Source organism: Theobroma umbraticum, unplaced genomic scaffold (assembly GCF_002168275.2).
Source record: "Theobroma umbraticum cultivar Fairchild unplaced genomic scaffold, ASM216827v3 scaffold_30.0, whole genome shotgun sequence".
NCBI lineage: Eukaryota > Viridiplantae > Streptophyta > Magnoliopsida > Malvales > Malvaceae > Theobroma > Theobroma umbraticum.
In genome coordinates, this window is record NW_018397254.1 from 1591561 (window position 1) to 1616136 (window position 24576).

At 36.4% G+C, this 24576-nt stretch overlaps 4 protein-coding genes across 6 annotated transcripts in view; all 4 read left to right on the plus strand.

Annotated features, from left to right (window-relative positions):
- LOC110420357 (calcium-dependent protein kinase 3-like) overlaps window positions 1–3981 on the plus strand; it is a 4492-nt gene extending 511 nt beyond the window's left edge. The window contains exons 2-8 of the mRNA XM_021433643.1: window positions 455–614; window positions 830–982; window positions 1196–1311; window positions 1747–1914; window positions 2741–2868; window positions 2946–3045; window positions 3298–3981. Of these exons, the coding sequence (XP_021289318.1) occupies window positions 455–614; window positions 830–982; window positions 1196–1311; window positions 1747–1914; window positions 2741–2868; window positions 2946–3045; window positions 3298–3381 (909 nt within the window). The 3' untranslated portion in view covers window positions 3382–3981. The remainder of the gene's footprint in view (window positions 1–454; window positions 615–829; window positions 983–1195; window positions 1312–1746; window positions 1915–2740; window positions 2869–2945; window positions 3046–3297) is intronic.
- A 772-nt stretch (window positions 3982–4753) lies between these two features.
- On the plus strand, window positions 4754–10624 carry TRH1 (Potassium transporter family protein). 3 transcript variants are annotated; one of them, XM_021443700.2, is made up of 9 exons: window positions 4754–5051; window positions 5468–5714; window positions 5796–6044; window positions 6140–6190; window positions 6524–6784; window positions 6875–6927; window positions 7790–7904; window positions 8329–8583; window positions 9261–10624. In XM_021443700.2, the coding sequence occupies exons 1-9, from the start codon at window positions 5049–5051 to the stop codon at window positions 10355–10357; spliced, it is 2331 nt and encodes a 776-aa protein (XP_021299375.1). In that variant the 5' UTR covers window positions 4754–5048; the 3' UTR covers window positions 10358–10624. The 3 variants fall into 3 exon arrangements, with proteins under 3 accessions (XP_021299375.1, XP_021299379.1, XP_089641337.1); XM_021443704.2 differs by having other exon boundaries at window positions 5471–5714; XM_089785211.1 differs by lacking the exon at window positions 4754–5051 and having other exon boundaries at window positions 5580–5714; window positions 5830–6044.
- A 721-nt stretch (window positions 10625–11345) lies between these two features.
- On the plus strand, window positions 11346–15065 carry LOC110413339 (CAAX amino terminal protease family protein). The gene is made up of 4 exons (XM_021424111.2): window positions 11346–11739; window positions 12256–12408; window positions 13265–13336; window positions 13959–15065. The coding sequence occupies exons 1-4, from the start codon at window positions 11590–11592 to the stop codon at window positions 14625–14627; spliced, it is 1044 nt and encodes a 347-aa protein (XP_021279786.1). The 5' UTR covers window positions 11346–11589; the 3' UTR covers window positions 14628–15065.
- Window positions 15066–17388: 2323 nt separating this feature from the next.
- DAA1 (P-loop containing nucleoside triphosphate hydrolases superfamily protein) lies at window positions 17389–24467 on the plus strand. Its single transcript, XM_021425622.2, has 17 exons — window positions 17389–17567; window positions 17708–17929; window positions 19255–19376; window positions 19487–19575; window positions 19661–19693; window positions 19803–19893; window positions 20077–20119; window positions 20216–20307; window positions 20984–21048; window positions 21186–21682; window positions 21755–21842; window positions 21939–22079; window positions 22257–22825; window positions 23203–23341; window positions 23430–23498; window positions 23665–23793; window positions 23938–24467. Exons 2-17 carry the CDS (start codon window positions 17715–17717, stop codon window positions 24049–24051), a joined length of 2496 nt encoding a protein of 831 aa, XP_021281297.1. The 5' UTR covers window positions 17389–17567; window positions 17708–17714; the 3' UTR covers window positions 24052–24467.
- Window positions 24468–24576: the final 109 nt, after the last annotated feature.

The window sequence follows — 24576 nt, forward strand, 5'->3', positions numbered from 1 at the left end:
TGGCAACAGTTTTGTTGGAATGAAGGTCTCATCTTTGGTTTTGAGTACCTTTGTATGTTGGCCATGCAAACAATATCTTGGGGGCACTGTCTATGGTGTCTATGGTGTAATTGAAGACAACTAGAGGCCATGTGTCGAAGAAAGTTAGAAAAGCATATTGTGCTGGACAATAACATTGTAGCTCTAGTCAATCATCAATGACATGAAATGAAAAATCTTCATAACTTTATTCATGATGGAATACTGAAATGATGGAAACATCATATCAAAGATCTTTGTCAATCTTAGATGTTTCTAACAAAAAAATGCTAGTATTTAAAGTAAATTGTCAATCTTCATCTTTTGTATATCCGCAATTCACTTAACAGAGTGAGGTAGATGAGGAGACAGTTACTCACTTCTTTCATCACCTTTACTTCTGAAGGCTTATTGGTGATGCGTATGAACTAGATAGCTCTTTTCTGATGCAGGGGATGTTTTTAAGGACCTTGTTGGAAGTGCTTACTATGTAGCGCCGGAAGTATTGCGCCGACATTATGGACCTGAAGCTGATATTTGGAGTGCTGGGGTGATTCTTTACATTCTGCTAAGCGGAGTCCCACCGTTCTATGGAGGTACTACTATTGTTTCTTATGTTGGTTAGCTGCTCCTCATGATGATATACTATGAGCCATATCCTTTTCTGTGAGTTGGAAACTTTTGAAGTTTGAACATTTCAATAATTTCCAGTTGAGCATATACATAAAATAAGGGCTGATTTTCAATGAACACTGCTCAGTGGTGGATGAGTGAGAGGGTCCCTCATCTCTGCTTTTGGTTTTGTATGCAGAAACTGAACAGAGTATCTTTGATTCTATTCTTCGGGGAAATATTGATTTCTCATCAGATCCATGGCCCTCTGTTTCCAGCAGTGCCAAAGATCTTGTGAGGAAGATGCTAAGAGATGATCCTAAAGAACGGCTTTCAGCATCTGAAGTCTTAAGTAAGTTATTTTATTGTTTTTTAATTCTAGTTAATGACTGTTGTGTCCTATTGTGAAGGATAAGGAAGTTAAAAAGCCTTGGACTTGAAACTGTCAAGTTGGCTGTCAAATTCATATTTAGAATTTTTGTTTGCCTCTCTTCAAATTTTGCTTCAAGTTTCTTGTCAGTTCTGTAAATAAGAAATAAAGCTTCACTTATAAATTGCATTGCAGATCATCCATGGATGCGTGAAGATGGTGATGCATCTGATAAGCCTCTTGATATTGCTGTTTTAACTAGAATGAAACAATTCAGGGCAATGAACAAACTCAAAAAAGTTGCTCTAAAGGTGAATGCTTTCTCTATTTCTATTATGAAATATTAATATTTAAGCTACAAAATTTGTGAATGTGAAAAGAAGATAATATAATGTGGATGAGCTGATGAGGTGTTTTGACCTAGAAGTTTTGCAAGCTGAGAATAAAAAGTAATGTATTGAAGATCCATCTTCAAGAGAACAAGCTAAAAATGGTTGTGTTAAGCTGATATGCCTCTTTTTTAAAATGAAAAATGCTCTTCTTTGGTTGACCTAGTAGCTCAAGTGCATTGTGCTTGTAATATAAATATGAAAGATCAGTCATCTTTTCAAGTATTTGTAGGTATCTCTAGGGGCCTTAGCATCAAAGACTTAATTGTCTATTGCTAGCCATTAGTTGATGCAATGTGGCAAGATAGTTGTCACCTTTATCCATTATTATTTATTTCTTTCTTTGTCTCCTTTCAGGTAATTGCAGAAAATCTATCTGAAGAAGAAATTATAGGTTTGAAGGAAATGTTCAAATCTATGGACACTGATAACAGTGGAACAATCACCTATGAGGAGTTAAAAGCTGGCCTTCCTAAACTCGGTACCAAGCTTTCTGAGTCTGAAGTGAGGCAGTTAATGGAAGCAGTATGTCTTGGTCCTTTTATATTAATCCTGCCTGATAATCACTGTACTTTTAAAGAATTTACTTAAACTCCAATCTAATGATGCACAATGAATGTTTGGATGGGACAACACTCCTTGTAGAACCTTGGTCATCACTACTAGTGTTAAGTACTATTAGCTTTGTGCAATTTCAAGTTCCGTGCTTCTATTTTTGGTTGAATAAATAGGAGCCTCTAGGACTGGGGAATGATGTAGAAATTGATATTTACAAGGGAACTAATGCTTAGTGAGGCCATCATGAACCTTTTCATCACATTATATAATGCTAAATAAATGACAAGATAAGGATCACACACGTTGGAGACCTGTAAGCACTCCCTCAAGCCAACCTGAACTCATAGTCTAACTCTAACTGCCAAACATGCTTTTGGAAGCCTTAATTTTTGCAGTTAGCTATAGTGGAACCTGAAAGCTACTCAAAACTCGGTGTTGAGTGATGAAAGATGAGTATGCCCTCCAGGTGACTGGCTTAGTGGTTTCTCATGATGAGAGTTTATCTATATTCTAGTTTATCGCTAAGCTAATATATAATGTTACTTATGTCATTTTATGTTTTGCAACACACCATCTCAGCATCTAATCATGGTTTTGTTCTATGAATGTGCTATTTCTTGATTAACATGCATTCTGCTGGAATCTTAATCACAGACAATAGCTGAAAAAAGTGTAGATGAGTACTGTGTTTTCATGTGCTACCTGAAATATATCAAACGTATGTGTAAATCTTATTTTGCAAAACATTCTTCATAACTTGCTATGGTATATAACCTGCTTGTTACTTCCCCAGGCTGACGTTGATGGAAATGGAACAATTGATTACATTGAGTTTATAACAGCTACTATGCACATGAATAGAATGGAAAGAGAAGAACATTTATACACTGCCTTCCAATACTTTGACAAGGACAATAGCGGGTAATCAGTCTTACCATTTTGTTATATTATATTACTATTTGTGATGACTGAGCATATTTGTTTGCTACTTAATTTAGGTACATTACAATGGAAGAGCTAGAACAGGCCCTTAGGAAGTATAATATGGGTGATGAGAAAACAATAAAAGAGATCATTGCAGAAGTTGACACGGACAGGGTATACTTCTTCCTCTTTAGAGACGAGTATCTTTTCTTATCCCTTTTCAGATGCTATTCTTTTTTATTTATATATATTTACTCTTCAAACACACTTAACTCTGGCAAATAGTGAATCCATATAAATGAAAATGTTGCAGTTCGGGTATCGAATTACATTCTAGTTGTTATTGAGATAACCGAAACCTATTGTTTTTCTTGATCATTGTTATTGCATCTTCATATTTGATGTATTACCATGTTCTTCCTGCAGGATGGAAGAATCAACTATGATGAGTTTGTTGCCATGATGAGAAAAGGCAACCCAGACTTGGTTGGTAATCGACGACGCAAGTAAGCTGAATGCAGCTCGCATGTCTACTGGCTCAATTTCATTTCTTGACTGGTTTGTTAATTCATATGGTTTTGTTAAGACCACAATCACGTGCTGATCTCTGTTTCACCACCTGGGATTGCGAGATAGTCCTTGCTTTCTGAAATCAGTAGTGGCTTGTCTATGCCTGCCCTTTGCAACAGAAATGAACTTGATTGCCATCAAACTGCCGGAGAGTGTAATTATATTGAGTTTTGGAAGATTTCTTTGGTTGAATACGTGAGTGCAAAATTAATATTAACCTAAACCTTCCTCAAGACGGGTTGCGGATTACAAGAGGGAGTATGATTTTTAGTTTTTACTTTGCTTGTACATTGTGCTATTGCTAGAAGGTGGCAGATGCATCGTGTAAATGAGCACAGTCCGTTGGTCATTTAGCCGGTAGATACTGACACTTTTGGTAAATGGCGCAAATCCTCTGCTTGTGGGTGCTACAGCTTGTAACTGAATGAACTCTAGCAGATGCAAAGGTTCAAGCAGTTGATTTATTATGCTGCTTAGGAATCTGACATTCTAATGTTAGTGAGTTTTTATACAAAAGTGGCTTTTTCATTTGGAATTTTACTCTGTTTCTATTCAGGTGGAGTCGTGTCCAGCCTTCATTTCTTTTCAATTAAAGTTTTGAACTTTTTCTACTTTCTCCTTTATTGCTATTCAAACAAATCCCCCCTCATTAGTTCACTCTGTCAAGGAACACAAAGGTGGAAAGGGCCCGTGGGGGGGCAGCATAGACTTTCTGTTGTCCCTTCCATTTCAAGATATTTGAACCGAATGTCTTGTGTATTGAGCAGGACACACATAGAAGAAAAAACAAGCCCATCGATAAACAATCATGGCTGCTGGTTTTGACCAACAGATTTACATAGTTTCGAACATTCTGATTCATAAACTAACCGTAGAAAGCAAGAAAAATACAGACCTCCCAAGGTCGAAGCTGGAGAACCTGGAAGTTTTTGAGTGGTCGGGTGTCATTTAAAATCGTTTTTAAGACAATATATGTCCTTGTTATATGTATAAAAAAGACATGTTTCTCATTATCATCTCTAACCGTTTGTCACTCTCTACACGTCGTTGATGAATTATTGGAGATGGATGCCCACAGCTAAGAAAACTTTGACATTTAAATAATAAATACAGACTATCCTTGTCTTAAAGTTTCACCTGTTAAAAATATTAGACATAGAATGACCCGATTATTTTATTTGCTTATTACAAAATAAAAAAAAAGGGGTAACTGTATGATCTTTCAAAATCTATTTTTTATTTTACTTTTTTGGGTTTTTTTCTGTCGATTTTTCCTGCTAAAGTAGCGGGGTCTAGTTTAGGAAAATCCAAATGAGATCTAAACAACCATCATAATACAAATGAGGAGATAACTATGGATACATTCCGAGTCACAACTCTTACAAAACAAAACTGAAACAAAATAAAAAAACACACCCGCGAGATTTGGATCAGTCTGGTACAACTTTAAACAACGTTTTGCAGATTCAACAATTCAGTACAATCCCACATGTAATTAGAAAACTCTTGTCCCCCTCACCCCCCCTTCTTTTTCGTTTTTCCCTTTTAGGGGTTTTTAACAAACGCATACAGAGCAGGAGATTCTATACAGCAAAAGCTTGCAAATTATGGTAAGTGTCTGAAACTAAAAGCCCCCTACTTCCTGCTTGTTTCTCAACAAAACGTTTAGAGAAAACCAATTTTAGGCTTTTTATGAGGAACCCATTTAAGAGTTTGTTGTGATTTTCATAGAAGTTTTAACTTTTATTTTCGGGCTCACTTTAAACAATGTGAAGGCTGTTGCCTTTAAATTTAAGCGATCAACTTGATTCATCTTTCAAAAGAAAAGGCGATCAACTTGATTTACTGTAGAAATTTGAAAGTCAATGAAGTCGATGTGGGATTTTATGAATGTTTTTAATTGATCATCAATGGAAGTTGATCTTGTAGCAATCAATGAACAAACCATCTTCTAATCAGTATGTTGTCACATGGGTCGACTGTGTTTAAATACTTGAAATTCATGCAATCTGTTTTGTCTTCAAAGCAGGTTGACAGAAGATATCAATGCAAAGAAGTGCTACTCTTAGCTTATCAGAGTTTTGGTGTACTCTTTGGTGACCTGAGCATTTCACCCCTTTATGTCTATAAAAGTACATTCTCCGGGAAGTTGAGTAATTACCAAACTGAAGATGTTATATTTGGGGCGTTCTCCTTGATATTTTGGACTTTCACACTTCTGTCCTTGTTCAAACATGTCATTATTTTGTTAAATACAGATGATAATGGTGAAGGTAAGGCTTGACTTCTTGATCGGCTTTTCAATGTTATGAATGTATGGTTAATTAGTGATAAACTTTTGGGGCCATTTTCAGGAGGAATTTTTGCTTTATACTCTCTCCTTTGTAGGCATGCAAAATTTTCTTTACTTCCCAATCATCAAGCGGCAGATGAAGAGCTTTCTACATATCACGGTCCGCGTTACTCAAGCAGAAATCTGCAGTCATCATCAGTCAAAAAGGTTGCTGAAAGGCATAAAAAGTTGAAAACTGCTTTGCTGCTTCTAGTTTTGTTTGGTACTTCCCTGGTTGTTTGTGTGGGCTTCCTGACACCGGCAATGTCCAGTATGTGGTTTAAACTGTTGATTTCATTCATCTCTTCACATTTCCTAGTGCCAGTCATCAATTATTTACAAATAGTTATTATTTGCAATTTTCAGTTCGTTCATCAATTGAAGGGCTGAAAGTTCGATCAAACAATCTGCATTATGGTAAGTACAACTGTCTGGGGAAAAAATTGATCTTTAACCTGTTCGCATGCTCTTGATGTCTTTATGGAATCGGTTAGTGCATATGAAGTTCAAATAAATGATTGTCTTGATATCAAGCTGATTACCTACAACAAAGATTATATTGGAAAGTTATGACTCATAAACAGGACAGGACCTAGCCTTAGTTCCTTCTAGCATTGTAAATAAATATGTTGCTATATAGAAAGAAACTGTGATGGGTTATGCCTTCTTTTCTCCTTCCATATTCAAATGTTTTCCATCATAGCTTTATATATTACTGTTTAAGCTGCTAACAATTTTGTCTATACCCAGGTGTGGTGGTTGTCATAGCCTGTATTCTGTTGGTTGGCCTGTTTGTTTTGCAGCACCGTGGCACCTACAGGGTGGCCTTCATGTTTGCCCCTATAGTGATTTTTTGGTCAGTGTGCATTGCAGCTATTGGTCTCTACAATATCATTAAGTGGAATCCAAGAATTTATGAGGCCCTTTCTCCGTATTATATTTACAAATTCTTTAGAGACACTGGACGTGATGGTTGGATTTCACTTGGAGGAGTGCTTTTGTGTATCACTGGTAAATCTGAGATTTGGGGATTCAATAGAAGTTCAATTTACCAGTACCCATGTTTTCTAGATTCATGCATGCCTTTCTTGTCAACTACAGGAACTGAAGCTTTGTTTGCAGACCTTGGCCAATACACAGCTGCATCGATAAGGGTATGTGAACCAACTGTGAGGATTTAATGCATTTAAAGCTTCTTAGTTGGCATAATTAAAATTTAAGAGCTTTTGAGGAAAAAATTTATTCAGGCTTTGGTTCTTCCCATAGTGGAAAGAAGGAAATCTTTTTTGTAAAAGCATAACCAGAATATTCTGTAAGTGTTCATTACTGAACCAACTGTAGGGTTTGTGAGCATATGTTGTAATTTCATCCTTGCTAACGTGAACGGAGGAGGATAGGCAGAGGGAATTTAAGCCTGTGGTCCATTTTCTTGAGTAATTCTATTGTCCCAATGTCACATAACTGCATAACCCACTTTGATATTCAATGTCACAGTCCCTTTTGAGGAAGAGGATTAACTTGCTACGGTCCTTGAATGGTCCAGTATTCAAATACCAAATGCATCATTTTTTATTGGGAAAGTTGCAGGCTTCCTGCTAATTGGAATGATTAAAGTTGTCACTTAGGAAACTTGGCCTCATGGTCTTAAGTTGTGGCTGTGTAAAGTGTAAACCATGTCATGCATATAAATAAAAAAGGAGGCAAAAGGGAAATTTTGGTGTTAATCCCTTTCTCATTTTGTATATGTTTGTCAAATAGGAAAGAGATTCACTTTTTTCCATGATCTGTGGTAGAGCTATTTTTACTTGTTTTAAAGATTGAAGTTCATGCTTCTGTCTTACGTTGCTTTTATCAACCTCAGCCCTTTTGGAGTTTATGCATTCTATTATTGATGCAAGATTAATAGGTCTGATTGGTTTTTAATGTATAGTTAATTTGTTGGTTTAATTTAAGTGCTTCTCATATAATTGTTTCTGTTGTTTGAGAAAAACTCTAAAGGCTTGTTTCTATATGCAGCTATCCTTTTGTGGCATAATTTACCCATGCCTAGTGCTCCAATACATGGGGCAGGCTGCTTTTCTTTCAAAGAATTTTGCTGCAGTATCCACAAGCTTTTACGCTTCCATTCCAGGTAAGCTTCTGGATTCCTCTAGTTTTATTGTTTTTACTTTCTAAATCAGGGTTATCATTCCTATTTAAAATATGTTTAAAGGATTTCTAGGCAGTTATAGTTTAGGAAGTTCTAAACACAGTCTAAAAGACCAAAATATTAATCAGATGTGAATACGTTGTTCCGGTTGCACCTTCTGCAACGTGATTGGTCAATGCACTGTGAGGTTTATATATTATTGTTACAATGTCTCCATAAATATATATTCTTTAAGACTTGTCGTCATAAAGCTCAACTAGAATTTCTGGCCTGTCGACCATTCTAATTCTTGTACTGAAGCACTGTTAAACAAGAATGATTTATGGCCTTCTCCTAGAGTCACTTCAAGATTTATTACCTTTTGCAATTTATTATTGTTTACAGAATATTCTTGCCATGTCTGTAGATTCCTTGTTTTGGCCAGTTCTTTTGCTCGCAACTTTAGCTGCAATGGTTGCTAGCCAGTCCGTAATCTCTGCGACGTTCTCTATTGTCAAACAATGCTATGCCATAGGATGTTTCCCTCGTGTCAAAATTGTACATAAATCCAAATGGTTCCGTGGTCAGATATACATTCCAGAGATCAATTGGGTCCTTCTGATTCTCAGCCTGGCTGTCATGATTGGTTTTAGAGACATAAATCATTTGGGGAATGCTTATGGTAAGTCATATTCATTCAAAAGGATTCTCTGGAATTTTGGATTAAAAAGTTACACATTTGTTCGTCTGCTTCAACTGATATTAGATTTGTATTCTCTGGTACTGATTAAGTTGTTCACTGGACATAACAATTAACCGTGTATGTTTCATTGAGAATATTGGATTTTCTGGCATCTAGAGATCACTTAAGTCAATACATAGGGTGCTAGGCAAGTTGCATGACCAACATTGGATAGGATGAAGGTAGGGAAGCTACTCTAATCAGTGTATATCACACTTCAAAGATGGGTACATGTACTTGTTAAATTGAGTTCATAGTTGAGAAAATTATATTTCATAGGGTCTTGAAAAATCATTTATGTTTATAGTCAATGGTATTAGACATATACTTATGCAGGGTGCATAGTCTTCAAAAATGTTATAGCACAGGTCTAAACCTTAGTTTACTATGCTTTTTCTGTTGTCTTTCGATACATAATTTACTATGATTTTTCTATTAGTTAGATGTATCACTATGTTAGTTTAGACAGAAAAAATGGTAGGAAAATTTTATCTAGTTGGCTAGTGTTCTTGTTTGATTCAGCAACTGGTGGGTGATGAAGAATGCTTTGACATAATACATAATGTCTTTCCTCTTTATCTTTTCTATCTGAAAATATGGTTAATATCTTAATTCAGGACTTGCCTGCATGTCTGCAACATTTGTGACAACGTGGTTGACAGCTTTGGTCATTAATTTTGTCTGGCATCAGAGTCTTCTGCTTGCCCTTCTATTTGTCATCTTCTTTGGGTTAGTTGAGATCATCTTCCTATCATCATCTTGTGTAAAAATCCCTAAAGGTGGATGGGTTCCTCTCATGCTCTCTGTTATCTTCATGCTTATTATGTATGTGTGGCATTATGGCGCTAGGAAGAAGTATTTATACGATCTACATAACAAAGTATCCATGAGATGGATCCTCACGCTGGGTCCTAGTCTTGGAATTGTTAGAGTCCCAGGGATAGGCCTTATATTCACTGAGTTGGTTAGTGGAGTTCCAGCCTCATTTACCCATTTTTTAACCAATCTACCGGCATTCTATCAAGTGGTTGTCTTTGTTTGTGAGAAGACTGTTCCTGTACCATATGTCCCTCAGAAAGAACGGTATCTCATTGGCCGTATCGGTCCCAAATCTTTCCGAATGTACCGCTGCATTGCTCGAAATGGTTACAAAGATGTGCAAAAAAATGAAGATGATTTTGAGAATGAACTTGTCATGAGCATAGCAGAGTTTATCCAACTAGAAGCTGAAGGTTGTGGAACTGTTGATGGATCTTTGGATGGCCGACTGGCTGTTGTTAGGACATCTGAAAAGTTTGGCAAAAGGTTGGAAATGTCAGAACCCGAGAGCAATGGAGAAGGTAGCAGTTCAACATCCACTGCCTTGTTGAATAGCAGCAAGTCACACACATTGCAGTACCTGCAGTCCACATATGAGCTGGAATCACCCCGGTTCAGCCTAAGGCGGCGTATTCGATTTAAGTTGCAAGACATGAAATATAAGGATCCAAATGTCAAGGAAGAGCTCTTGGAGCTAGTGGAAGCAAAGCATTCTGGGGTTGCATATGTATTAGGTCACTCCCATATAAAGGCAAAATGGAATGCCCCATTCTTGAAGAGATTCGTAATCCACGTTGCCTACTCTTTCTTACGGAAAAACTGCAGGGCTCCGGCCGTGGTCTTGAACATCCCTCATACTTGTTTGATTGAGGTTGGTATGAACTACTATTTGTAGAACTTTTTGCTCAATCTTTTTCCCTTTTTTGCTATTGTTGAAGTCGAGTAGTTGTGGATTCAAGTTGTTAATGGTAGCTGAGATACATTTTTGAACAATGGGTTATGGAGTTGATCCTTACTTTGGTGTTACCCAGAAGAGCTACAACCACCTGCAAGGTCTTCATACTTGGAACAGTCTCCTGTTTTGTATTTTCCTAACTATCCTTCTATCTTGTACATAACATTTTAAGTTTTGATTGTATCTACAAATATGGAAATTCTTTTCTCCATCTTGTCGTTAGCTTCTTCAAACAATTTGCCTTCTGGTGGAGTGTGGTTCTCCAATTTTCATTTTCTTTTTATTATTTATTAATAAATGATTATTTACAAATGCATCTTTTAGTCAAATTTAATTAAAATTATAATATTAATTTTTTTATAAAATCTATATTATTGTGTATTTGAATAAAACATAAAAAATCTTAAAATTTAAAACATATTAAATCTAATACAAAAAAGTACAACCAAAGCTTCTGTTAAACTATAAAAAAAAAAACCTCAAATGTTAAAAAAAATAGTTATTTTTTTCTTTGAATTATAAGAATCAATTTGATTTGCCATTCAAATTTTAAGAAGAAAATTAAATAATTTTTTTTTAACAAGATGATTTATATACTTAAATTGATGAAAATGATAATAAAAGAAATATTTATATTTGATGTAAAGTTGGTGTATGTTATCACTTAATCACATAATGTCAATTTATAAATATATAAAAATAATCATTTAAAAATGAATATTGATTTTCAAAATTTTTATTTATTAATAAAATGACAATATTAAATAAATTATATAAATTCATAAAAAATTTCATTATAATATTAAAAGTAAAAAAAAATTAATAAATTACTTTAAATTGTAAGAACTAAAATAATATACTATCAAATTTTAAGGACCACGTATAATTTCTTCCAATTAATTACACCAACCACTACAAAAATTATACAAATTATTTTTTTTTCCCATTTCCCGGAACTATCACTGAAAGCAAAATGAATTCCTCGTTTCCAAACACCCCTTAAATTCTCTGCCGAAAAAAATCAACTAGGAAGAAACTGGGAAGTAGCTTCCTCCACAAAAACTCAAAACCCAAATGCACAAATTAGGGTTTTTGATTTTCAATTCCTAAATTACATGTAAATTTTGTTCCTTTTTAATGCAAGTTATTGGCGCTCTTGAAATTAGGGCCTTATGTTGAGCTCCTATTGCTCGCACTCTCTCGCTCAGCGCCCAACTCTTGCATCTTCCCTCCCCAAATTTCGGTTTGCGAACCGACCCGGCACCTTTTCTTTGACCCGGAGCTCCCGGATCTTTGAATCCAAGCCTAAGCTCGCAAAGAACGTAAGTATAAATGCAAAAGCATTTTTTTGTTTCCACCTTTTTTCCTGTTTTTAAATTTCCTTTTTATGTTAAATTTTGGTTTTTGAGAACCTGAAGTTTAACTTTGCGATGGGTTATGTTTTGTTGCTAAAAAAATGGAGGAAATGTTAAGTGGAAGTCAAAAATTGGAAAAAAAATTAATCCATTTAAGCCTGTCTTGGTTAATTTGATATTTACCTTAATGAAAATTTTGTTTATTATTTGGTTTCTGACCCTGAAGCTGAATTATAGTTGGTTTGGTTCTGACTGGTTGCTGAGAAAATGGAGGAAAAAGAAAAGAGAAAATTATGTACCGGAAACTTGATTTAATCTACTTAGGCCATGATAAATCTAGAAAGTTAGTAGCTCTATTAATTGGTTGAGTTTTAGAGTTCAATTTGAATATGTCCTTTGTTGTGATAATGTTCATGAAATTTATCCTACCTATACTATTGGTTTACAGTCATTTCTGGTTTTTTATTTTTTTCTAATTTGCAGAAGTGGAAAATTTCATGCTTTAGGCATGAGGGGTTCTCCCCAGAAAACCCAAAATCTGAATATGTTGAACAGTTTCTGCCTGAAGAAGTGGTACAACATGATTTTGATAAGTCTAGTGCTCGCAAAAGAGATTGGAAATCAACTCTTCAGGAGGTAATATTTTCCTTGAATTCAGTTCAATGTGTTGGACCTCAGATTTTTATTTGTTTATGTATGCGATAGATTGTACTTTTATTTTTAATCTGTATGTTCACTATCAGTCATTGGTTGATCGCTGCATCTATTAGCAACCTGTCTCCACATAGGCTGGACTGTCAATTTAATTAACTAAAGTTTAGTCTGAGATTGTATTTATGACAGAATTTGAGTTGTGCTGTTTGTCCTAAGTGAACTTTCTGGCAAAGTTCTGATGAGAATAAGTTATATAGGATATCTTGCTCACTGCCGTATGGCTCTTGGCATGTGAACTAGGTGATTTTAGATCATTGGAAGTGATGAGTTAGTTTCTGTAGTGGGATTCTCTGCCTGTGAGTCAATGGATCTATTAACCAACCTGTTGAGTATCTTAGCTTACAAACTGAAACTGTACTGATATAAGGAGCAAATGGTTTTGAATGACCAGCAAACTGATATGGTTGTGTGCACAGTCCATCTATGAAGAACACAGGCTATACACAGATATGCTACAGGTTACTAGTAATTTTACAAGAAAAAAGATGAAATGTACCTTCAACTTGTATAATGTTGGAGATCCTACTTCTCTCATTCTTTCATATTAAGTAAAAAAATAAGGATTTAGACATCTATGATTTTTCACTTCTGTCTTGTTTTTTAAAATCGAAATGTACAGTTAATGCAGATAAGATTATAGTTGCAAGGGATATAAATTAACATAGTGTAGAATTGTCAAATATGTAAACATGTTTGCTAATCTCTATACATTTTCTTTCTTTTTTTTTTCCTTTTAATTTTATAGGGAAAATGATAAATTTAGTTGATTGTGATGTAGGCTGCAGATGCGGTCTTGAGGGCAGTTGGTAGTGGGTGGACTGTACCATGGACAGCAGAGACCATTCTGCAGGTTAGTTTATTTTACTTGTTTGTAGTAATATATTTTGCATCTGCAACTAGCTTCTTAGCTTTTATCAATGTTAAGCATATTTTGTCAATTGATTATGCAGAAATAAGCTGCTTAATAAGGTCCATGAACTCTAAGAATGAGTGTCCTGTGTCGCAAAGCTGCCTACCGGGAGCTGCAGGAGATGCAGTGGATTCAAATCCATTCTCTTGAGCCCTAAATGAATCTAGGAGAGAAAAGAAATTTAGAGAATTTGTCTCACATCCTTCCTTACTTGTCATTGGTTGTAGGTTCAATATCTACCGGTAGATCACAGCTGAACAGGAATAATATCTTTGTTTATTGTTTTATGTTTGATATAATTCATAATTGTTTGGCCAGGAGATAGGAATGAAAATTAAATTTCAGTAAAGAAGTGGAAGCATATTTGATAATAGGTTAAAATCATAGATCTGACGCTAGATGTTGTCATTAAACAGTCATCCTTCTTAGCATTTTAAGACTTAAAACTATAACAAAGGATGGAACTGTAGGAACGGCATCTTGTTCAACAATCTAATTGAAACTTGGATGAATTACAAATACATGAATTGATTGTATGATAATATTTTATTTGCTGACACAGGTTATGCTTCTCTGGGTAGCTGCTTTCTGGTTCATTGGGTCCTGGATGATTCCCTTTGCAGCTCACATGGCAGGGTTCAGCAAGGAATCTCTAACATTCAGAGGACAAGCCTTGTTCAGCCTTGTGACTGACATAACTGAAGGCCTTGCTGGGATTGCAATACTCCATCGCTGTCTGTCTCAGTTTCATCCCCTTCCATCAGATTGGTTTAAATTTAGCTTGAGAGGGAAGTGGCTTTTTGATGTTGTGCTAGGATGCCTCATGTTTCCTGTTGTCAACCGATTATCACAGTTCAACCTCAACTTGTTGCCACTTATGCCTTCTACACCTGTAACCCTTTCAAGTGTTGAGCAGTCAATTTTAGCAAGGGATCCAGTAGCCATGGCACTATATGCGATTGTAGTTTCAGTTTGTGCTCCTGTATGGGAGGAGATAGTTTTCCGTGGTTTTCTTCTCCCTTCCTTGACCAAATACATGCCTGTATGGTGTGCAATACTGGTGAGTTCAGTTGCCTTTGCTCTGGCACATTTTAATGTACAGAGAATGCTACCTCTTATTTTCCTGGGAATGGTGATGGGTGTTGTTTTTGCACGGTCAAGGAATCTATTACCATCTATGCTTCTGCACAGCCTCTGGAATGGTTTTGTGTTCTTGGATTTAATGAGATAAGCATCGTTGTCTTCTCATATAAGCCTGTTGTGGGTTGATCATATTTAGGGAAGCATAGGCTTCAGGTCAATTTTCTGTGGTATGCTTCTTGCAAGGGTTTTGAGCATATTCTCGTTCATGGGCAAGCTACTTCATTGTATCTGCAACACAATTGAATGCCTAGAAAATTTGTACAGGTCCTCCAACTGAACGCAAGAAGTAACACGCATGCTGATAGGCCATTCAGTTGATCCAGCATAGCTTAAGAGAATTGCTCCACAGTTTCTGTTTATCTTTGATTATACCAGGGACAGCAACAGCAACAAGGAAAATGAAGATTATATCTCCATTTTGGCCAAAGGCAATCTCCCATCTTGCAATTGTAGAACTTCATGTTTTAATTTGTTAGATGAGGACTTCTCTCTCTCTTTATGGTAAATAGTAATCCTTGCCTTTCCATTGTTGCTGGCTATGTTCAAAATGAAACGTGAATCTGACCCACTTCCAGGCCAAAGGCGAATAAATACTCAATCAGATTATATTTTAATAAAAGGGTCTTAAAATTTTCTCATTTAAAAAAAATGCTCTTAATTTATAAAAGATGCTTCAATCTTCAGAGTGCATGCTTTCTGCTTTGAAAAGAATCAAAATAGATCCATGCGCCTTCCTTCCATCATCAGTACAGGCATGGAGATTCTCCTTTAGATTCTAAATAATTTGCCATAACTACTTTTGCCCTAACATTTCCTTTTCAATAATTATATAATGCTTTTGCGATAACGTTTCATTCTCTCTTTCTTACACAATTGATCCTTCTTAGTGTCAATAATGATACCCACAAATTAACTATCAAAACCCATTATAGAGGACGCATGTGACTGTCAGAGTGGTTTGATGACAAAAAGAAACAGGTTAGCTTTTGCAGCATATCCTCACTCCTGGGGAGATTGCTTTCAGATTCATGGTACAGCTTTAGTGGGGGACGCACATTGATCGATCTCTTATGTGCATGGTCGAGCACTGTATAAAAATCGAATGTTGCACTGCAGCTGATATTGTCACACCTTTGTCTTATTCTTCCATTGATGTTCCTTGTTTTTGTTACTTAAAAAGACTTGTAGTGAAAATAATTGTCATAAAGTTGCAACATAAAAAGACACTTTTAGATGAAAATCTCAATTTACCAACCACACTTTAGATTCAAGTTCAATGCTGCATTTGCTCATCCTTTCCTAAAGTCATTCCTAGGTCTAAGCCTCAGGGTTAGACCAGGCCAATGGTGCAGACGTGAGAAAGTACCCAAAATACCAGACATTGGTATGATTGTAATGGTGAGAATAGTTGGTTCCTGTCTACATCTTTTTTCAGGTCCACTTTCACAAAATTTATTGTACGTGCTTCTCTACTACTTTTTCTAAACCAAATCTTCAAAATATAAAGCTTCATCATCTCATAGAAAGTTGCCCAGGTAGATACAAAAAAACTTTTTCTATTCGAATTTGTTTTCCAAAATCCAAACCAGCTCATATCAGAATGATTTGATTTGGCACTCTTTTGTCCCTCCTGATCCATTTACATATCATGGCCCTGCGTGTATCCCAAACAGTCCATTGATAATTGCCCTTTGTAAAGTTGTGAATAAACACCCCAAAACAAAATGATAAAAGTTAAAAGCACTGTTTCTTTTGTTTTGTTTTCCAGGAAGGTAAAGGTACAGTCTGTGGCAAGCTTGATTGGATAAAGTTAAGAAAGGTTTCGTCAAGTGGAAGGCAGAGCCCGAGCCAACTTAGACCTGCGGGGATGCGAAAGTCAAGGTTTCGTAGTTGGGTGGCAGATGCCGCAGAACCAAGTTGCAAGCACACACAGCCCAATTCGGGGTGGGGTGTTCCTTTAAAATCCATCAGCTTCGTCTCCCATACATGCTTTTCTTCTTTACTTGGTCGAAAAGGTACTGCTGCTGTTTCCTGTGTGCGTAGTTGTCTCGTGCAGTTACTGCTGTAGATAAGTGGATCATCTGCCTTGAACTCTGAAGCCTGAAGCAAGACTTTTTGGCAGTGTTATTTACAGATACAATGCTTCACTTAAAATTTCTCCCACTTGATTCTGTGCCCATGCGGCCATACCTCGATATCATAGTTGCTGCTCCTCACTCCCTATGAACCCTCCCGTCTTGGGAAAATGGAAATTCACAGTTGCAACTTGCAACAGTTGCACCAAATGCAATCAGTGTTCTCTGTCGCTCGTTAGTATAACTTCAACTAGCATCACAAATCTAGCCTATTATACAAGACGTTAAGCACATAATCCGAAGAAGATTCAAGCAGAAAAGTTTACTTTTAAAGATAAAAACTCTTTCGACGCTATATGCTAAGGGAGCACAGCACAGTGACTAATTGTAAATGCAGTATGAAATGTTATTTTTATTACTAACTTCATTAGAAATCTGAGCCGCCCAATAGCTTGATCGGGAGGGTCCCACCAGTTCTTGATTAATCACGACGTTTATAGTAATCGGAGAGGATCCTGAAATCATGCAAGCCTTATCTGATTACTACACTTGGGCGACAGCATTAGGCGACGGTTTTGTCCCATGCAGATTTCCTTCGTAATCTTGCGCCAAGTAGTCCTGCAAAAAAAAAAAAAAATTAAAAACTGTTTATTTAAAACTGTGAAACCGAACCGTAAACCGTCAAAATAGTGCCACGTAAGCGTATTTCTGATTACTCATCAATTCTCTCTCCTCTGATTTTCTCTTTAAAAACTTAAAAAGAACGAGAGGGACTCCAGAAATAGCGGGAACCGACTTCACCACCGTTCCTCTGTCGCCGTTCTCCGTCTTTAGCCGCCACTTTTTCTTCCCCTTTCCGGTGACGATTTGGTGTCAAAACATCCGCTTCTTTCGCTTCATTCAAATTGGCCACGGAAGATCACCATTCAATTATTAGAAACCAAAAAAAAAAGGTATGTACGTACTAAGTGTGAGACAGAGGAAATATCGCAGATATTGAAGGATTTTCATTTTGAGAGAAAAGAGAGAACTTTTGAAGAACAATCGAATTTATTTTCTCAGGAAACTAATCTTCGGGTTTTAAAAATCTTAGGCAAGCAATGGAACAAAAGCATATACTGTTGTCGGCGTTGAGTGTTGGGGTAGGCGTAGGGGTGGGGCTGGGGTTGGCTTCGGGTCAGAGCAAATGGACCGGAAGCGGTTCGTGTGCATCAACCGGCATCACTTTGGAGAGGATGGAGAAAGAATTGCTCCGCCAAATCGTCGATGGCAGAGAAAGCAAGGTCACCTTTGATCAGTTTCCCTACTACCTCAGGTGACGATACAATTTTCTCATCATGCGGTTATTATAATTCATTTTCTTCTTTGAAAAAGAAATTATTCTTATTATTTCCATATAACCAAAAAGAAAGTGTTTCAATTTAATGTTTAATTTTATTTTTATTTATTTATTTTGAACTTGTAAGGATCATAGTAATGAATTTCAAGTATTTTCTTTTCCTTCATATTTTAAGCAAACCAAACACAGCCTTATATCTATCTTTTGAAAAAGTTTCTGGAGATTTCGACTTGTTTGCCTGTTTGCCACGAGGCTTGCCTCGAGAATGAAGCATGTATTTCTGTGATATCATGGAGCTCAAACGTGTACGTTAATATATTCCAGCTATCTTCATTGTCATTCCCTCGATATGGAGCGTTTTATATAGTTTTGAGATTTGATGGGATGTTTCAATTTGTTGCATGCTTATGTTATGTCACACACACGCGCCTTTAATAATTGTGCAATTGTCCCATTTTGTTTTTCTGAAGATGGTGTTAGATTTAGGGTGTGACATTCACATGCTCTTCTTTTTTCTTGGGTTTTTAAATTGAATTCCTCAGTATGTGGCTCATGTCTCTGTATATTTGTCCATTTGTACATAACTAAATTAGATATTTTCTGCTTACTCAATATAGTATTATCTGGTAGTTTGCGAAACCCAAGATGAAGATTTATTATTCCCCTTCTTGGAAATAGTTGATCGTTTAAGGCTGAAGACAAATTGAACAAACAGGTTTCAAAGGCTAATAGGCTTAGACTCAATCAGGTTTCAATGGATAACTTTATGAATTATGAGTGTGCTTGATAAAATTAACAAATGCCCTGTTTTACTGAAGTTGATAACCGAAATCAAGGTGATGATGTATCTAATTTACAGAAGGGAGATAAAAGAAATGAAAAGCATGCTTTGAATGGTAGGATTGAATACTATGAGACTTGTAGCCAAGATGAGAACTGGAAACCTAATGCTAGGCCGCACCTTGCTAAAAAAGAAAAAAAAAGATTGTTCTTATGCTTAATTCCTTTCTCCCCCAAGTTAACTAAAACGCTGACTATGCATCCGGAGTGAATCTTGTGGTGAACTAGTGATATAAGCAAGGGCAAACATAGCAGGGTTTTGAACTAAAAGAGCTCTCTTGGCAAGAAAAGTAGAAAACAATTGAATGACCTCTATGAATGATAATATAAGCCATTTTTCAAGGCTTTAGACAGTGATAATTTTTTATTTGCTCGAATGATCTGCTAAATGTTTAAGTTGTCATCCCATAATCTAGTCCTGCTTGTTCTGACAACTTCACCATGTTGTTTTTGTTGGGCAGTGAGCAGACTCAAGCATTGCTAACTAGTGCTGCCTATGTCCACTTGAAACATGCTGATGTTTCCAAGTACACAAGGAACCTTTCCCCTGCTAGTCGAGCCATATTGCTATCAGGACCTGCAGGTTGGTTGCCAGGAATCTCTTTTGTACTGGCGAGCTAAAATTTGCTGCTTTTTTTTTTATAGGTCTATATTTGTTAGATTTCTGATTGCATTATTTCCTTTTTCTTGAAGAACTTTACCAGCAAATGCTTGCCAAAGCTTTAGCCCATTACTTTGAATCAAAGTTGCTGCTGTTGGACGTAACTGACTTTTCCTTAAAAGTGAGTACGCACACATTTTCTTCCCTCATCCCCTTATCTTTAAGCTTTTTAACAATTGACATTTTAAATGCTCACCATTGTACAGATTCAGAGTAAATATGGAAGTGGCAAAGAATCTGTAAGTTTTTCTTCTTTTTCTCTTTTTGGAAGTGTAATTTTCTCCGATGGCACATGGAATTGGGTTGGCCCTGCTTTTGATTTCTCTAACCTTTGATTCTGTTCTGCAGTCTTTCAAAAGGTCCACTTCGGAGACAACACTAGAGCGATTGTCTGGCATATTTGGTTCATTTTCACTCCTTTCTCAGGAGTTACCCAAAGGTATAGTAGAAAATGCTTGGTTTCCACTATTTACGTGAAGCTTTATCCATATTGTTTCTATATCATGTATTGAATCTAGTAGCAGAACTGAAATATCTAATTTCTTCATTTCTATGATATGGATATTTTGTACAGTAGTTCTATATATGTCTCTATGACTATTAACTATAAGCTCTGTTGCAGGTACATTGAGGCGGCAAAGTAGTGGTGTGGATATTGGATCAAGGTATAGTGAAATATATTCCTGATTAGTCTTGTGAGAAATGTGTAGCTAGGAATTCAGTCTTCCATTTTTCAATATTCCTGGTCCTTGCAACTGCAGGGGAGTAGAAGATCCTCCTAAGCTACGTAGAAATGTATCTGCATCAGCTAATATCAATAGCCTTGCTTCTCAATGCACTTCTGCAAATCCAGGTTTGTCTTAAGTTTTATTATTAAAGGCTTATAAATTATAATTCTTATGGTTAAGAATGGAAATTTTTGGGTTAAGTAATTTGGTGGTTTTTCCTTAGAGTGCAAGGTTAACATTAAATACCACTAATTTTTGTTTCACAACCAACTAATGAAATCTCCTTGACGGTAACGTTTTAGCACAGAACTTAGTACATTGCACTTCATTAGAAGCAGCTAGCGAATGGTTCTATTCTCTGTCATGAGAAAGTAGTAGGAATAATGTAGTGCGCTATTATTGGCTTCTTCTTGAGCTCTTTGGACAATCTGTTATGAGTATGTCCTAGACAGAAAAGGCAGTGTAGTCCTCTAACTGCAACTATAGAAATTTGAGTTGTTGGTAGTTGAAGAGCTTCAGAGTCATGACATGATCCTTAGTGAACAAGAAAGAAATTTAATGTTGAAGCTGTAAGTTGTTAAACAACTTTGCTTGATCTTTCTTTGATCAATTGTACTAACTTTGTAAGGGCAAATGTTTAATCCATTTTTAAATTCAAGGTTTTTGAAGCAATCACTGATTCAACATGGATAGATTCTCATTAAGCTTAACTATTTTCTGTACTATTTATGCCTCACATTCTTATTTACCAAGTTCATTTTCCCAACGCTCATGGCTGCTTTTTTTTTCCCTTTTTTCTAGCTCCTCTGAGGCAGACAAGCAGTTTCTCTTTTGATGAGAAGCTTCTTATACAGTCTCTTTATAAGGTAGGTAATTTGGGGATGCATGTGAACTACAGTCTTTACCATGCAAATCTAATTGCGCTTTATTTATAATTGAAAGCAGCTCATGTCGCGTTTTGAAAATAAATGATGGATCAACAGCAATTCTTAATTGAATGCAGGTGTTGGTTTATGTGTCAAAAGCCACTCCTCTTGTGCTGTATCTTAGGGACGTTGACAAGCTTTTGTTTAGATCGCAAAGGATCTGTAACTTGTTTCAAAAAATGTTAAATAAACTATCTGGAAATGTGTTGATCCTTGGCTCACGAGTTGTAGATCTGGGTAACGATGACAGAGAAGTGGATGAGAGGCTAACTGCCATTTTCCCTTACAACATTGAGATCAGGCCCCCAGAAGATGAAAAACATCTTGTCAGCTGGAAGTCTCAGCTGGAGAAGGATATGAAGATGATGCAAGCTCAGGATAATAGAAATCACATCATGGAGGTACTTTCAGCAAACGATGTTGATTGCGATGATCTAGATTCAATTTGTGTGGCAGACACAATGACCCTCAGCAAATACATTGAAGAGATTGTGGTATCAGCCATTTCTTATCATTTGATGAATAATCAGGATCCTGAATATAGAAACGGAAAACTCATGATATCATCTAAAAGGTCAGAGTAGTTCCTCTTGGACTGGCTATGTTATTGTTACATTGCATTACTTATTGGGTCACATCTATGCAGTTTGTCACATGGATTGAGTATATTCCAGGAAGGAAAGTCCACTGGCAAAGACACATTAAAATTGGAAGCAGAAACTGAAACATCAAAGGTATTTGTACTAGTTTTATAACATCATGTAGAGAAGAAATTAACAGATAGAATACCAAGCTGACATGCTCATTTTGTTTTTTTGGACTAATTATAGGAAGCAGGAGAAGTTTCTGTAGGTTCAAAGCCAGAATCAAAATCTGGGAGCACAAATCCTGAAAAGAAGAGCGAAATGGAGACAACAGCTACAGTAACAAAAACTGAGGGTGAAAACCCCGCCCCAGCCTCAAAAGTTCCTGTGAGTTTGTCTTCTTTTAGATATGGTTTATGGATGGTATTTGTTGAATACACGCACGTCAAATTTTCAAACAATTTTTAATAATTTAATAATTTATCTGATCACCAAAATCCTGAAAGGAGCAAGGATCACCTATTCAATTTTTCCATTTCTCACATCACTTTGTTCGTTTGGCAGGAAGTTCCTCCTGACAATGAATTTGAAAAGCGTATAAGGCCAGAGGTCATACCAGCAAAGGAGATTGATGTTACATTTGCTGACATTGGTGCCTTAGATGAAACCAAAGAATCCCTGCAGGAGCTAGTAATGCTTCCTCTTAGAAGGCCAGACCTTTTCCAAGGTGGACTTCTAAAACCTTGCAGGGGAATACTGTTGTTTGGTCCTCCTGGTACAGGGAAGACAATGCTGGCCAAAGCCATTGCCAGAGAGGCTGGAGCAAGCTTCATTAATGTATCCATGTCTACCATTACTTCTAAATGGTTTGGTGAAGATGAGAAAAATGTCCGAGCTCTGTTCACATTGGCAGCCAAGGTCTCTCCAACTATTATATTTGTTGATGAGGTTGATAGCATGCTTGGTCAGAGGACTAGAGTTGGAGAGCATGAAGCCATGCGGAAAATAAAAAATGAGTTTATGACTCACTGGGATGGGCTATTGACAAAGCCAGGTGAACGTATCCTTGTTCTTGCTGCAACCAACAGGCCATTTGACCTTGATGAAGCCATCATTAGGCGTTTTGAGCGAAGGTGCTTACGCTTAGTGACTTTTAAATACAGTAACATAGAAATTACTGGAACAAATTCTTGGAGAAGCAGAGTTTCTACATGCACATGTACCCTTTTGTTCACAACTTAAATTTTTTCATAAGCTCCATCCTTACTCAATCTGCAGTCTATTGCTGTCACTAAGAAAGTCATGTAGGTTAGCATGCAGAGAATTAATTTTGTTCAACTATTGGCACAGGTCAAAACTATGCATCTCCACAATTACAATCACTCAAGAACTTGACAATTTTCTAAATTACTTAAAATGCTATTGGAGAATTCACTTTGATATTCATTGACACATTGATTTTTCTTCAAGGAATCATGTTTGTTATACTAACTCTTGCTAATTTTAACAGAATCATGGTGGGGCTTCCTTCTGCAGATAACAGGGAAAAAATTTTTAGAACTCTCCTGTCAAAAGAAAAGGTAGTAGATGGTCTAAACTTCACTGAGCTTGTATCAATGACAGAAGGATATACAGGAAGCGACCTTAAGGTTAGCATTTTGATCAATGTGTTGTTAACAGATGAATAACTAGCCAGAATGATTTAATATAATGAATGTTATTTACTGTTTAAAACAGAATTTATGCACAACAGCTGCTTATCGGCCAGTTAGAGAGTTAATTCAGCAAGAGCGATTGAAGGATCTGGTTAGTGCATCACTTCCTTTAAATCCTTAGGTCAACTCCTGTTTTTCTTTAAACAAAATATATTTTCTTTTTTTTTCAAGGAAAATTTGAATTTAAATACTTCTTTTCAAGCAAGTGCCTGGAAAATTAATTCAACTTTGGTCCTATTATGAACTATCCTTTGCAGGAGAGAAAGCAGAGAGCTGCAGAAGGGCAGAACACTGAAGATGCCTCAACTAAAAACAATGGTGCAGAGGAAAGAATCATTACCCTAAGGCCATTAAACTTGGAAGATTTCAGGCAAGCAAAGAATCAGGTAAATGTGATCTCTATACCTCATAATCATTGCTCAGAATAATTTCATAGGATGAAACAATTCCCCAGTAGTCTGAAGAGAACTGCTCCCTTGGCAAATTTTATTTGATTCTTTACATATTTGTTCCATTTTCCTGCTGGGCAGGTGGCAGCTAGCTTTTCTTCTGAGGGAGCTGGAATGAACGAGTTGAAACAATGGAATGACTTGTATGGAGAAGGGGGTTCGAGAAAGAAGGAGCAATTAACCTACTTCCTATGAGACACAGGATTCAATATACAGTTGCAAGCGACATAGGAAGAGTTTTATAGAGGATGTCATGATTTAAACATTGACAAGTGGCTGAAATACTGATAGAAGAACAAAATAAGAAGTGGAAACAAATCCAACGAAAACCCATCCTTTCTTAGTATCTGTAAGTTCTGTTGTGAAGAAGAGAAAAGTTTGTAATATTATTTTAATATAGTTTGGGGGGTTTGTGTATAATGCTTCGGATCATGTTGCTTTTATTAAGCCTGGAATAGAGTAGTAAAAACCCGTAGTCTGCATAATGCTGATCTGAAACAACCCTGGGCTTGAGTACATTGTCTTAAACAATAGCTTAAAAGGATGCTTTTTTAAGTCATCATTAGTTAATTTCAATCTATATCAACACTGTTAATTTCCTGCATTTGCTAGTTGGTATAGCAGCCACTCTTGTGGAGATTTGAACTTTTGCTCCTCATCTCGAATGGCATCTATGGGCATCTTCAAGAGCTATGATTTACTTTATGTAACCCTCGTTTT

Coding starts and splice junctions, on each gene's coding strand:
- DAA1 (XM_021425622.2), top strand. CDS start 17,715: ATGGAACAAAAGCATATACTGTTGTCGGCGTTGAGTGTTGGGGTAGGC. Junction 19,576..19,660: donor TAACTGACTTTTCCTTAAAA/GTGAGTACGCAC, acceptor ACCATTGTACAG/ATTCAGAGTAAATATGGAAG. Junction 23,499..23,664: donor AAGAGCGATTGAAGGATCTG/GTTAGTGCATCA, acceptor TATCCTTTGCAG/GAGAGAAAGCAGAGAGCTGC.
- TRH1 (XM_021443700.2), top strand. Junction 6,191..6,523: donor ATCAAACAATCTGCATTATG/GTAAGTACAACT, acceptor GTCTATACCCAG/GTGTGGTGGTTGTCATAGCC. Junction 6,928..7,789: donor ACACAGCTGCATCGATAAGG/GTATGTGAACCA, acceptor TTCTATATGCAG/CTATCCTTTTGTGGCATAAT.
- LOC110413339 (XM_021424111.2), top strand. CDS start 11,590: ATGTTGAGCTCCTATTGCTCGCACTCTCTCGCTCAGCGCCCAACTCTT. Junction 11,740..12,255: donor AGCCTAAGCTCGCAAAGAAC/GTAAGTATAAAT, acceptor TCTAATTTGCAG/AAGTGGAAAATTTCATGCTT. Junction 12,409..13,264: donor GGAAATCAACTCTTCAGGAG/GTAATATTTTCC, acceptor ATTGTGATGTAG/GCTGCAGATGCGGTCTTGAG.